A 13,881-nucleotide genomic window follows, 5' to 3' on the forward strand; every position below is an offset into this window, starting at 1 on the left:
CTGAAGAACGGACCCTAGAACCCAGGGCCACAGAGTCCAAAGCCAGGTTCCTTAAGTCCAGAGCTCAGAACGTAGAACCCAGCTAGAACCCTGAAATGAGGCCTGCAGCCCAGTTGTCAGAATCCAGACCCTGGCACATGAGGCCTAGAACCTGGAATCTGGAACATGGAACTCCCACATCCTAGACCTAGAGTTTTTCAGAGGACAAGGTTCTAAGCCCAGAAGGCAGAGTAAGCTTACAAAAGGCCACGATGCCCTGGTTTATTTCCTTTCTCCTGTCAGCCCCAAACTGGAGCACCCATTCCCGGTACAGTGTTAGGCGCTGAGAGGCAGGCCAGGAGGAAGCCAGCAGGCGAGCGGCTTCCCTCTGTGAATGCGCAGTGCCAATGCATTCCTGGGATAGGTGTTCTAATGACTGCTGAATGGTTGTATTCTCCATGCACCCTTGCCTGTTGACCTTAGGGCTACCTGGGAGGAGTCATCGGGCCCGTGTGAGAGGCTGGTGTTATGAGAGGGTCACAGCTCAAACAAGCTCTAGGGGCTGCTGATCCCTGTTTGCAGTCCCTGCTCCAAACAATGATTTAGCCCCTCATTCTCCCACCACGCAGTCGTTACCCGGTAAACAATTGGGGTTTTGTGGACAAAAGCACCCAGACCGACCAGGAGCGACAAGCCTTGACCAGGGTGACCACTGTCTTTATGATCCCACAGGACCAGGCACCAGAGCGGCCAGGGCGGGGTGTGTTCCATCTGTTTGCACCTAGGAGGGGCTGGCCAACCCAGCCAAGCCCCTCCTCCCTTCCTCTTCTGGGACACTCCCAAGCCTAGCTTCTTACTCCCATTTTCCATGGTAGAAACCAAACCTCCTGCCTCCTGGCGACCTATTACCAGGAGAGAGAAGGGAACGAGTCTCGATGATCAATCCTAGGGCCTCAGAAGTGAACACAGCCCCCAGGAGAATGTTGAGAGGAATGCCTGTCATCTACCACAGGATAGGACAAGCTCACCTGAGGCAGGAAAGATGACCGACACCATGGAGCCATTCCCAAAGTGGGCGGATCCTCAATGAGTTTATGAGGTAAAAAAATTTGATTTTTCTCAAAAGACAAAAACAATTCCAAGCTTCATCTGGAAGAACAGGAAAGTCAACATAGTCAATCTGAAGCTTAGGAAAAAATGGAATGTGTGTACTGGGAGGGGGTTGTATACGGACATGTGAGTAAAACGTCATCCAAGATTCCCTGCCGATTGCTCCAACCTCTGCTTTCCCTGTGAGGGTGAACAGATGCCCGGGGACCAAGTGAGCCTAAAAACACACCATGACTTACAAGGCAGTTTGTGGTGCAGGTGGCACCCCAAATCTGTGCAAAGAGGTTCTCGATAGCCAATGATGAGCTTCAAGCTGAAAAACGGCCTCCAAACATAAGCTAGTTGGGAATAATTTCGCATCAGGAGACTCACATAAAAACACCCACTTCCAGTCATCTCTCAGTGAAGGACAGCTACTCTCACAACACCCAGACCCCGTTGCCAGGAGGCCCCTAGGTCCTACATCTACGTGGATCTTGGGGACATCGAGTCTTGACAATATCACATATGTCATATGAGATTTTAAAAAATGGATCTCTTTCTTGTATTTTGCAGTGCTGGGGATGGAACTCAAGTCCCCAAGTGCCAGGCAAGCCACACCCCAGCCCTAAAGATCTAATCTTGAGGCCAACTATTACAACCCACCCAGCTGGATCACCCAGTTTGGTTCCCTCCAGATAAACTTTCAGGACACCAGAAACAAATATAGAGGTTTCTTCTACATCAGAGTGGGGAAGCAGAATAATAAAAATGGACTCGAATACCCAAAGTAGTGTACAGACAGTTGTTCCAAGATGCGAACACTCCATGGCTGTCTAAATATCTTTCACTTTGGGCCCAGACATTTTCAGGACAGTCTTGATAAACCTGAAATCATGCACACTCAGAAGAAAGAAAGAAAGAAACAAAGAAACAAAGAAACAAAGAAACAAAGAAAGAAAGAAAGAAAGAAAGAAAGAAAGAAAGGAAGGAAGGAAAAGGAAAAGGAAAAAACCAAAACAATCCTGACTACAACAGAATAACAGAATTTGTCTGGGGTTACTGGAGCCATGATGGTTCAGAAGTTAAGCGCACTTGCTACAGTTGGACAGGCCCAGGGTTCCATTCCCAGCACCACAACATGGTGGCTCACAGCTGTCTGTAACTCCAGTTCCAGGAGGTCTGATGCCCTCTTCTAGCCTCCTCAGGCACTGTAATGTGTGAACATATATGCAGGCAAACACATGTATGAAAGAATATTTTGGAGGCTGGAGAGATGGCTCAGCACATGGCAGCTCACAGCTCTAACTCCAGTTCCAGGGGACCCAGCAGCCTCACACAGACACACATGCAGGCAAAACACCAATGCACATGAAATGAAAATAAGTATTTTAAAATTTTTAAAAATTAGAAGTTTTTAAAAAGTAGGGGGATGGCGAGAGAAGACACCTCAAAGGAGAAAGCGGGACTCGGCCGGTGTCTGCACAGCACATGTACAGTAGCACTTCTATAGCTATAGCCAGGGGTCCATCAAAAGATGGGACAGTAAGCTGAGGCTGTCCAAACAATGGTTGCCACTCGGCTCTCAGAAGTAAGGCAAGTTTATGCTACTTCATGGACACTATGCTCAGAAAAGCAAGCCCACAAGCATGAAGTCTCCAGAGCCAAGAGTTCACACAGATTCAGAGCCACACGGGGACACCAGCAGCTGTGGGGGAAGGAGTAGGGTTGGAGGGGAAGCTTTGATTGGGGAAGACAGGAACACTCTGAAGACTTAGGTTTTTGTTCTTATTTTAGGTGGTGTCTCATGTAGCCCAGGATGGCCTTGGGATTCCTGCTCCTCCTGGGAAGTTCTGGACCTGGCTGGTAGGGACAGCTTTGAGGCACTGTAAATGAGCTCCTGACACTGAGCTGCAAATCACAGAGACACCCATTTCCCTACATGTTAACAAAAGGTAACATTTATGTGACTGGAATTTTCCTTCTAGCTCCCAAATGTTCCATAACGTGCCTAAATAACTTCGGTAATAGAATGATGATCAAAATTAATTAGTAATGTTCAAAATAAAGCCTGCAGAAAGGGAGACAAGTTTGCAAAGTATGTAAAGACCCAGAATTACAAAACTAGAATAAAGAATGATAGAGTTAGGTGTGGTGGCACATGCCTTAAGTTCCAGCACTCGGGAGGCAGAGGCAAGCAAATCTCTGAGTTCAAGGCCAGCCTGGTCTACAGAGTGAGTTCCGGGATAGCCAGGGCTACACAGAGAGACTGGTCTCAAAAATAAGGAATGAAGACCACTCACCCACCTTCAAGAGAACAGGAAGAAGGTGTACAGAGGTCACCCCACAGACAGGCAAGTGCTGAGGGACGCGGTCTTACAGGTGTGGAGGCTGGGTGGTGTCTGTAAGCCCTATCAGGGTTACACCCCACACCCCCTGCCCACCCCACCCTGCCGCCACACCTTAGCATTGCTTCCTGAGGGGGTACTTCGATGGGCCATGCAGAAACTAAGCCAATGCATGACTGTCCATCCCTGGAAGCGACCACATCCTAGGGAAGGTATTTACTCATCCCTGAGCTACATCCCAGCCGTTTGCTTTTTCTTTCTTTCTTTTGAGATAAGATCTCACTGAATGTTCAGGCTGGCCTGGAAATTTTGATCCCTGTGCCTCCTGCCTCAGCCTGCTGAGCGTCTGGGATCACAGGCATGCACCAGCAGGTACAGTTATGATGGTGTTTTGTTTCTAAAACACGTGCAATAAGCCTGTCATGATGGTGCAATCCCGGCACTAGGTAGATGGTCACAAGTTCAAGGCTACCCTCTGCTACAAAGCAAGTGTGGAGCCAGCCTGAGACTTTGATAACCTGTCTCATAGAAACCGACAAGCCAGCTGTGCATACACAGCTAATTATATGTGCAATTCCTATGACTTAACATGTGAATCAAACTGTCATTTAAGTTAAAAAAGAAAAATATTTGTGTTGGCTTGGGATGTAGCTCTATGGTGGAGTGCTTACTTACCGTGTGGGAAGTTCGTGGTCCAACCCTCTGTTATGTAACAGTTTGCTCCAAGTTTGAAATACTCCATCCTGCAGGGAAGATCCTTAAACAGGAAGGTAAACAACTCAACATACATTCAGGAAGTCCCTGAAACTGACCAGATTCACTAGGCCCCTTGAGGTAAATCCAACCTGCAAGGAAGACTCCCAGGCCAGACCAGCGGCGTAGAAGGAACAGAAACCAACTAAGCTGCCTGGAAGAAGTTTAGACCAACTGAGGCATCTAGAAAGGACACTCTCCAAGCTGCCTACAGGCTGTGCCGTGTGCTCCAGGGTCCTAGCATTGTGAGCTGTCACCCATGCTGGGGTGGACTGGGATGAGGCAGCTGTCCTTGAGTCACTTCTGCTCCTGTGAGTGACCCCTCACCCATACTCCTGTAAGTCACCCCAATAAAACTCTCTGGTTCTCCAGGTTGGACTTTGGTGGATTCTGTCATAGGCGAGGAGACATGTGTGCTGTCCTGGACTCGCTGTCTCGGGTGGGTAGGTGTGTGAGTTGTCATAGACTACCTGTCACTGTGAACAGACCTGTGTGTTGCATCTCTGTGGGAAAAGCTTTGTCATACAACACCCTCAGCATCACATGTACAAATACATATAAGAAACACCCAGGAAGACACACAGCCAAGCAGAACAGTGATACGCCGAGGAGTGTGACCTGGGCATCTGGTCTGGAAGGACCCTTTTACTTTACAGACGTGCTAACAACTGTGATGTCCTTTACATAACATTTTGTCATTTAAATAGCAGGGAATCATGAGCCTCAGCTGTGACAAAAGAACCTCTCTATAGCCCTTGAAACCTCCCATGTCAAGACATACCTGACTTCTTCCTTGGGGACTCTTAGGGCCTCCCTGGAACAGTGTTACTCAGGGTTTGGGAGGGGGAATGGGCAGACAGACAGACAAGACTTGCCTCTTCATTGATGTAAAGCTTTGAACAAGTTGCTTAGCCACTCTGAAACCACGTCAGTAAAACAATGCAGAACCTTACAGATCTGCTGTAAGGACAATGTGAGCAGGTCCAGAGCCCTCAGAGGCCATCCAGCTAGGAGAGGTCCTTCTGGTTCCCGCCTCCAGGCTCCGGGCAATAAGTACCTTCCTTCCAGGCACTTTTCCTGCAGGACTAAAGCCTGCCTGTGGGATGCAATGGGATGGTCATGGGCATTCAGTGAGCCTGTCTATGCTGGCCCACTCCTGCCCCCCTCCCCAGCTTAGGTTGGGTTCATTAAGCTGGGGAAACTGAGGCCAGTGGGAAAAGGGATAGCTCAGTTCTTGGACAAAACGTGATGGCTGTGGTAGGGTTGCTCCCTGGAGAGGGTGGAGGGTCCTGCCAGCTGCTGACCCAGCCCATCTGTCCTTCCAGGCCCACGCCCAGCACACACTGGGACTCCCCAGGGAATCCTGGGAAAAATGCCGCTCTCCCCTCTGCCTACCTCCCCTCAGTGTGGGTGGGCGGTGCTTCTTTTCAGGGTGTGAAGCAAGCTTAAACTCGGAAAGGATGCTGATCCAGCCCCCCCACCCCAGGATGGAGGACCAGGGGCCTTATACCCCCTCCAGCTCCTGCCCCAGCCCACTCACTTCTAGAACATTCACGCCTACTCCTACTCTACTTCTCTCTCACAGGTAGATTGTCCCAGAGCTTTCTTTTATATTAGAAATATTTCAGCTGGGCGTTGGTGGCGCACGCCTTTAATCCCAGCACTCGGGAGGCAGAGGCAGGTGGATCTCTGTGAGTTCGAGGCCAGCCTGGTCTACAAAGTGAGTTCCAGGACAGCCTCCAAAGCTACAGAGAAACCCTGTCTCGAAAAACCAAAAAAAAAAAATATTTCAGACATCCCAAAACATAGGTGGCATAATCACTGCAGTTCTTGGTATGTCTCATGGCACACTTACCAACTTAAACAGTGTGCACAGGTGCTGGAGAGATGGCTCAGAGGTTAAGAGCACTGCATGTTCTTCCAGAGGTCCTGAGTTCAATTCCCAGCAACCACATGGTGGCTCACAACCATCTACAATGAGGTCTGACGCCTTCTCCTGGGGTACAAGCATGTACACAGATAAAAAAACTATGAATAATAAATAATTTAAAAAACTGTGCACAATTTTACCTCATGGTTTCTGTTGCCAGGAGCCTGTGTAGCCAGCTAGGTTTCTAATCAGCAGGGTTCCCTGCTATCCCAGAAGGCTAGATCTGAGGGCAAGCCCCAGCTAGCACTCACTGGAAGCTCAGGCTCTGCTGAGAGGACTCATGAAATGCTTGTCAGATCCCTTAAGTTAAACCCTGCTCACTTCTTCAAGCTGTAGGATTCCTGTAGCTTCTTCCAGAGAGACACCTGTGTCGCCACCACAGTGGAGTCTTACCTAACCAGCAGTGACCCCATGAATGACACCCACATACCAGTGCATGGCAGTGGGATCTGGGGGGCTGGAGGAATCTGACCTCACCAGGGCCACCAAGGTTCCCTTTCCTCAATGGGGGGCCAGGGCTTCCTCACCCCTCACTGTGGGAATCCTGAAGATGGACTTGCATCTTTCTGCATGTTTTCATATTTGACAAATGTGGGAGATCTCTCCTCACCTGCGGAGGATGCAGCCCAAGATTCTCATGGGTCCCAGAAACTTATCTGGAGGCGAGGTGTTTTTCCTAGGATAGAGTTCAGTTTGTAAGTGAGGCTCAGTAAAAGATGAACAATGGCAACAATAAAACAGAACAGTCACACAACAAAACCACCAACATCACCATCCTCTCTCCAGCCAATAGTGAACAGGATGTGTGTATCTGAACGTTGACTCCCTGGCTGCAGCTAAGTGACTGACAGTGGGTAACACATCACAGTGGATACACTGGATAAAGGATGCTTTATGTTCTGGGTAGAATGGGAGTAAGGGATGATGATATCAAGCTACTTAGAATGGTGCATAATTTAAAGCTTATGAATTACTTCTGGAATTTTCCATCTAATATTTTCCAACCAAAACATCAGGTAAGGGGGAGGCTGTCATTGAAGTGCCATATACTAAAAAACAAACAAACAAACATTAAAGAAACACTTTTGTTTTTTGTTTACCATCACATTTGAGATATTCACATTAATATATAAAGTTCTGGTTCATTCCCTTTGTTGCGATATAAAAGTTCACAGCATAAAGTTCATGTGGTCCATTTGCTCAATTTCCATAAGATGCTTCTGTGAGTGAGCTGGAGAGATGGTGCAGTGATTAAGAGCACTGGTTGCTCATGCAGAGGACCCAGTCTTGGTTTCCAGCGCCTGCATACATGGTGGTTCACAACCATCTCTCTCTCTCCAGTTCCAGGGAATCTGACGACACCCTCTTCTGACCTCCACCGGCACCACACACGTGGTGCCCAGATGCACATGCAGGCAAGATACCCATACACTCACATAAAATCAATTTTTTTTGGTTTTATGAGACAGGCTTTCTCTGTATTGTTTTGGAGGCTGTCAGTCCAGCCCGGCCTTGAACTCACAGAGATCTGCCTGTCTCTGCCTCCCAAGTGCTGGGATTAAAGGTGTGTGCCACCACCGCCCAGAAAAATCAATTTTTTTTGAGACAGGGTTTCTCTGTAGCTTTGGAGCCTGTCCTGGAACTGCTCTGTAGACCAAACTGGCCTCGAACTCACAGAGATCCGACTGCCTCTGCCTCCTGAGTGCTGGGATTAAAGGCATGTGCCACCACCACCTGGCCTTGATTAATCAATTTTTAAAAAGGGCTTAAGTGATCCGTTCTGTTTACTGCTACATACAGGGCACAAGGAGTGCTGCTCTCTCTGCGTCCATGTTACGTTCCTCTGGGGTCAGAGTTTGGAGGCTCACTGAGACAAGGGTCTTCATATACTTGACTCTCTAAGCTAAAAATTTCCCACCTCGTCTTTTTGTTTCATACTAACCAGCAGAGAATGGTGATACCAGGTGCCCTAGTTCCGTCCACTCTTGGTAATGCCCAGACTTGGTAGGTATCACGCTCAATACCATTGCTGCCGAGGATCCTCCTGGAACCTGCAACTGATCTACCTTCCTCCTACTCCAACTCTCTCCAAGGCCTCCTATCTCAGTACACTCTCCAAGCTTAGACCTGGCCCTGAACCTCTGGTCTCCTCAGGTACCTGTCCCGGCCCCTCTGCTGGAGCCACTCACACTTCCGGTCTTCGTTTCACCGAGAAACAAGCCACCCCCAGATCCTGTGTAATCAAACTGTCCACAGTGAAGACAATACTGCCCTTGGCACAGAAAAACAGTGCAGAACTGTGTTTAACAGCTGCGTGGTCTAGGGCTTGGGACAAGTTCTTTCTTCTTGCTGCTGACATTGGGCTTAGTCACTATGTGGAGGGTGGTATGGCTACCCTGGATCAGGGATGTCAGCAGCATCTTCCCCCAGTTACTGCCAAACGCCCCTGGGAGAAGAGCTATTATCCCTGCTTTACAGATGAAATGAGGAAACCGAGTCACAGCAGTTAAGCGACTTCCCCAAGAACACACAGCTGTGAAGTGACAGAGCTGGGATTCGAACCTAGGTCGTCCGACTTGGCAGTCTACACCCTTAGTCACTGTATGACCTTATCCCTCAGTCTATCTGCTCACCCTTTCATCTATTCCTCATGGATGCCTGCCACCCAGTCCCATCACTCACCTGTCGCTGTCAATCCAGCAACCCATCCATCCATCCCTGTCACCCATCCATCCTGAAGGAAAGGCAGTTGGCTACCTCAGGCCCCGAGAGGAGAGGAGGCCCCACAGCTGCCCATCTGGTGGAGCGGACGGGTGGGTGGGCTGCCCCCATAGGCAGGGTGCAGAGGCTGGGGGGAATTAGGCAAGTTCCTGCCAGGACCATCTAATTAGGGATTCTGGCGATAAGCAGATAGCATCGGGGTGATTAGAATCCTTTTAAAAAGCCACTCCATTAATTAGAGAGACAGAGAGGCCTCTGGCTGCCTAATCAGCCTCCATCAGCTTGCCTGGGGAGGGCTTTCTAGGGCTGCTGTGTGACCTTGGGTGTGCCTTGCCCTCTCTGGGCCTGCTTCTGGACTGAGCTGGACTCTGCTGAGATCACCTAATCATCTGAGGTCCTTTCTCTTCCCAGAGTCCTTTCGGAGACTGTGGATTTGAGGTGTCAGATGCTGACTCCCCAGAGAGGGGGAGGGGAGGGGATCTCACCATCCCACTAGTGAATGAGGACAGAGATTTACAGAATAGAAGTGACCTATCAGTTGTGGAATCAGGAGCACAGGGGCTGGCTAATGTTCCTGCCTATTCACCGCAGTCTACACTCAAATGTTATGCTCCTTCCACTTGGACCCCCAAACACTTTAGGCTTTGGAACCTCACAGGACATTAGTTTGTAGAATTCTGTGGAAGAGGAAGTCACCTCAGCATGCTGCCACCAAGCGGCTATCCAATTCTAGGTTCTGTATCTCCCTTCATGGCCCACCTAGGGGGTCTCCACTGTCAAGGTTCCTTTAGCCCTGAGAGACCCTGGATGTGTTGATGCCCTAAGTCATTGTGAGTGTCCTCTGTCCTGGGCAGTCCCTGAGCCTCAGCGTTTTTGGGGCAGATAGATTCCATCTGGAGGAGAGGTCCAGGAGTTAGCAGCAGGCAGAGGTTCCTCCTGGGAGATGAGTAGGACAGCACCAGAGACGCCAGCAAGACAGGAGAGGTGCCTGGCTGGGGCCGGAGGGGACGACAGGATTTCAGCACACATCATCACCCTGAATCTCTTGAACTCAACGCCGTAAGCACACCAAGGCCCTGATGACAGCATATGGGAACCTCAGACTGCTCCAACACCTACTGACCTGGCTGTCAGCATCGTGTAAACCCCCGGTCATGATGCCCATCTCTTCAGTTCCAGTTAACATCAGTGACTCCCTCTGACACTATAATGCACCTCTATTACTGCCACTGTCCCTACCTCCATCAGTGCCACTACTCCATGGCCACCCTCAGACATCATCACCATCGCTATCATCATCTCTGATGGTGTCACTGTCATTGCCTTCCCCTGATCACGACTTCAGCATCACCACCCCCTCTACTGTTTCAACCAAGATTCACCACCACCATGTCCTCCCTCGGCATCACCTTCACCACCACCATAATCACCACCACCGTCACTTTCTGTCACCGCCATTGCTACCACCGTCACCACCATCTCCATCGGCGCCACCGTCGTCACCCTTCCCATCACCGCCATCAGCTCCATCACTGCCATCAGCACCACAATCATCACCTTCTTCACCATCTTCACCTTCACAATTACCCCATCATGCCCTCCTCCATCAGCCCACTGCTGCCCCCGCCCCAGCCCACCATCCCTATCACCACTACCTTCTCCTCCTCCATCATCGAGCACACATCCTCACAGTCACCCATCATCCTCTGTGGCCACCTAGAGTTTCCTGTAGAGTTGCTTCCTCCCTCCCTCAACCCGACTCTCCAGCAGTTGCCATGGGACTTGCATAATCATCTGGCAGGAGGAGGGGCTTTCCTACCCGGCAGATAGTAGCCTTCACCAGGTGGTGGGCAAGGGCTGTCACCACCCACCGACAGGGGATTGCAGTGACTCCTGGGGCTTGGCATCCTCAGTCCCTCTGCCAACCTCGGGTCAGAACAGCTTCTCTTCAGGGCTGCACTGATGAGGCCTGGGAGGCGTAGTCCCAGCAACCCCTACAGTGCGGGCAGATGAGGAAGGCGCATCCTGAGTGTTTCTCACTACTGGGTGTGGCGCTGCACCTTAGCTCTTTTTTTTGTTTGTTTGTTTGTTTTTTTTTTGTTTTTGTTTTTCGAGACAGGGTTTCTCTGTGGCTTTGGAGGCTGTCCTGGAACTTGCTCTTGTAGACCAGGCTGGCTTCGAACTCACAGAGATCCGCCTGCCTCTGCCTCCCAAGTGCTGGGATTAAAGGCATGCGCCACCAACGCCCGGCTGGTGCTGCACCTTAGCAAGCTGGGCCACACATGGCTTCCACTCCTTGCCATCCTCATGGGAGTGTCACAATCACTACCATCTCCATGGCCTCTGTCATTACCTCCTGCTCCTCCCATCGTTTCCATCACGAACATGGCTATTACCATCACTACCCCAATGGAGGGTACAGCCATCTCTACCTGAAGCCGCCAGCGGCAGCCTGGGTTAGTGAGGACAGGTGCGGAGCATGGAGCCTGTCCTGCTCTTGGTGAGATGAATGTGAGTGATAGTGACAGTTACCTAAGTGTCTCCAGACTCTGTTGTTGTCCTTCCTGGCCTGTGGACTCAAGAGAACTGCTATGTCTCCTGCAAGGTGTCTGCAACTGGGACCCTGGGAGATGAAAGAATGAGGGGGGGATAATGGAGACAAAGACTCAAAGGTGCAGAGGAGGGAGGAGGAGGAGGAGGAGGAGGAAGGAGGAAGGAGGAGGAGGAGGAGGAGGAGGAAGGAGGAGGAAGGAGGAGGAGGAGGAGGAGGAAGGAGGAGGAGGAGGAGGAGGAGGAGGAGGGAGGAGGAAGGAGGAGGAGGAGGAGGAGGAGGATGGCGTCTTAGAAGTCTTGGAAGTTCAGTGTCTTATTGACACTCTGAGGAGTTGAGTCCGCTGCTTCCATCTGCTGCGGGAGATCTCAATGCTGGTACTCCAGACAGAATCCAATAGCAGAGCACAAGCCAAGGACCACAAACCCGGAGACTTCCCAGGGCTGCTGTGAGAGCAGCACCAGTGACACCACAGAGCTCTACTCTCCGATAGCAGCCTGCTGTCCCATGCTCCCATGGCGCTCGATGTCCTTGTAGCTGTGAACCTCAGGGTCTGTCCGCCCCTTCACACCACCTACTCCAGAGGACAAATGTCCTCCAGTTCTAGGATGAGCTGCTTTCTACATTTCTCCTTCCATGTGTGGGATCAGGAGGTGGCGTGTGGCTGGGGGCTCCTGCTCCGTCTTCCTTCACCTGCACTTTGTATGAACCACCTTCTATACCTGAGTTAAACAGAATGCATCTTCTCACTGGCCACCCCAATCCAGATGGTCCTAGTTCCAGTTTCCTTCTCCCTCCAAATTTGCTGTGTGACCCTAAGCTGTGTCTATACGTCTCTGAGCCTCATACATTAAGCAGATCTTTGCTGATCATGCACTGTGGGCTGGATCTGTCCCAACCTTCCTGATGTCTGAGAATCTAGAGATAACAGGCCACAAATATCACTGCCCCTGGCGCTTGGGACCTCTTCAACCCATCGCAGCAAGCAGACTCGGCTCAGACAACTGATCCCAGGAAGCCCTTGCTCCTTCTGCTGACAACTGCCATCTAACACTGGCGCCACTGACCCAGTCCCGTAGCTGACCCTGCCTCTCCTCTTTGGCTCCCGAGCGCAACAGCCTCCACATAGACAAACTCACACTTCAGGCCTTCCGCAGCGATCAGGACTCCCACAGCCCTGTGATGAGTAGAGCTTGGCTGAGGGGGTGGGGACTTGCTACTCAGTGTTTATGTCACAAAGGGCCCTGGTCCCAGCTTGGAAGGGGCCACCTAGGCCTAGCCCAGAGCGACACTGTCCCTACCCCCTTCCCCTCTCAGTGGAGGCTCCACCTGTCCCTGAGAACCAGAAGGATGGAAAGCTGAACCCTTGCCACCCAGAGCCAGCAGATTCCAACAAGTCCCCCACCCAAGGGAGGACCCCAGCCACTTGCCTCAGCCCTCCTCAGCCCTCCTTAGTCTGGTCCGGTCCCCTCCACCCTTGCCATGGCCAACTACTATGAAGTGTTAGGTGTGCAGTCGAGTGCCTCCCCTGAGGACATCAAGAAGGCGTATCGAAAGCTGGCTTTGCGTTGGCATCCCGACAAGAACCCTGACAACAAGGAGGAGGCCGAGAAGAAGTTCAAGCAGGTGTCTGAGGCCTATGAGGTCTTGTCGGACTCCAAGAAGCGCTCTGTGTATGACCGGGCAGGCTGTGACAGCTGGAGGGCTGGTGGCAGTGGCAATGTAACCCATGGCAGTCCCTTTGGTGCTGGCTATTCCTTCCGCAATCCTGAGGATATCTTCCGTGAGTTTTTTGGGGGAATGGACCCTTTCTCCTTTGATTTCTGGGACGCCCCATTCAGTGACCGAGGACGGAACCACGGTTTACGTGGGGCCTTCTCTTCGGGCTTCGGTGAGTTCCCATCGTTCATGGAGGCCTTCTCGTCCTTTGATACCCTGGGCCGTGGCGGGGGCAGCCGCAGCGCCTTCTCGTCCACTTCCATCGGTGGCTCCAGTTCAGGTAACTCAGGGTTCAAGTCAGTGATGTCATCCACGGAGATAGTGAATGGCCGCAAGGTGACCACCAAGCGGATTGTGGAGAACGGCCAGGAGCGTGTGGAGGTGGAAGAGGATGGAAAGCTCCGGTCAGTAACCATCAATGGCAAGGAGAAGGTCATGCGGGTGGACAACAAGTGAGGGCCACCTGGCCCTGCCCTGCACCAGGCACCATCCATCACAAGGGGGCCACAGTAGTCGCAAGCTAATCATTAATAAATAAATGTGCTAAGTGAGTTCAAGTAGATACCTCTCCCAACCTCGGGTGGGGTGTGTCGCCGTCGGCCCACTGTGTGCCTGCCACAGCTCCACAGACACACTCAGGAGCTTGTGGCCTCTATGCCCAGCACCAGCTGCTTCCCACAGGGCGCCTAGGACCAGGCCTTTGGGTGGTTGTTGATCCCTACACCATCCTGTCACCCTCATCCCTCTCTTACCTGCTCCTCCCATGTCCCTCCTCCAGGATGACCACCATC

General features: G+C 51.3%; 1 protein-coding gene and 1 long non-coding RNA gene across 3 annotated transcripts; one reads left to right on the plus strand and one right to left on the minus strand.

Moving 5' to 3' along the window:
- Positions 1–692: 692 nt before the first annotated feature.
- Positions 693–12,538, minus strand: LOC121137241. Of its 2 annotated transcripts, none has more exons than XR_005874483.1 (5): positions 12,511–12,538; positions 6,710–6,775; positions 4,092–4,173; positions 1,008–1,128; positions 693–881 (listed from the first exon to the last, which is right to left on the minus strand). It is a non-coding gene; the product is annotated as an uncharacterized LOC121137241 (long non-coding RNA). The 2 variants fall into 2 exon arrangements; XR_005874482.1 differs by lacking the exon at positions 12,511–12,538 and adding an exon at positions 11,353–11,558.
- A 73-nt stretch (positions 12,539–12,611) lies between these two features.
- Positions 12,612–13,641, plus strand: Dnajb8 (DnaJ heat shock protein family (Hsp40) member B8). The gene has a single exon (XM_005071142.2). It carries the CDS (start codon positions 12,854–12,856, stop codon positions 13,544–13,546), a length of 693 nt encoding a protein of 230 aa, XP_005071199.1. The 5' UTR covers positions 12,612–12,853; the 3' UTR covers positions 13,547–13,641.
- Positions 13,642–13,881: the final 240 nt, after the last annotated feature.

This window comes from Mesocricetus auratus, unplaced genomic scaffold (genome assembly GCF_017639785.1).
Source record: "Mesocricetus auratus isolate SY011 unplaced genomic scaffold, BCM_Maur_2.0 Super-Scaffold_100676, whole genome shotgun sequence".
Taxonomy (NCBI): domain Eukaryota; kingdom Metazoa; phylum Chordata; class Mammalia; order Rodentia; family Cricetidae; genus Mesocricetus; species Mesocricetus auratus.

What these genes read in the sequence shown, in the direction of transcription:
- Dnajb8 (XM_005071142.2), top strand. Translation starts at nt 12,854, where the DNA reads ATGGCCAACTACTATGAAGTGTTAGGTGTGCAGTCGAGTGCCTCCCCT.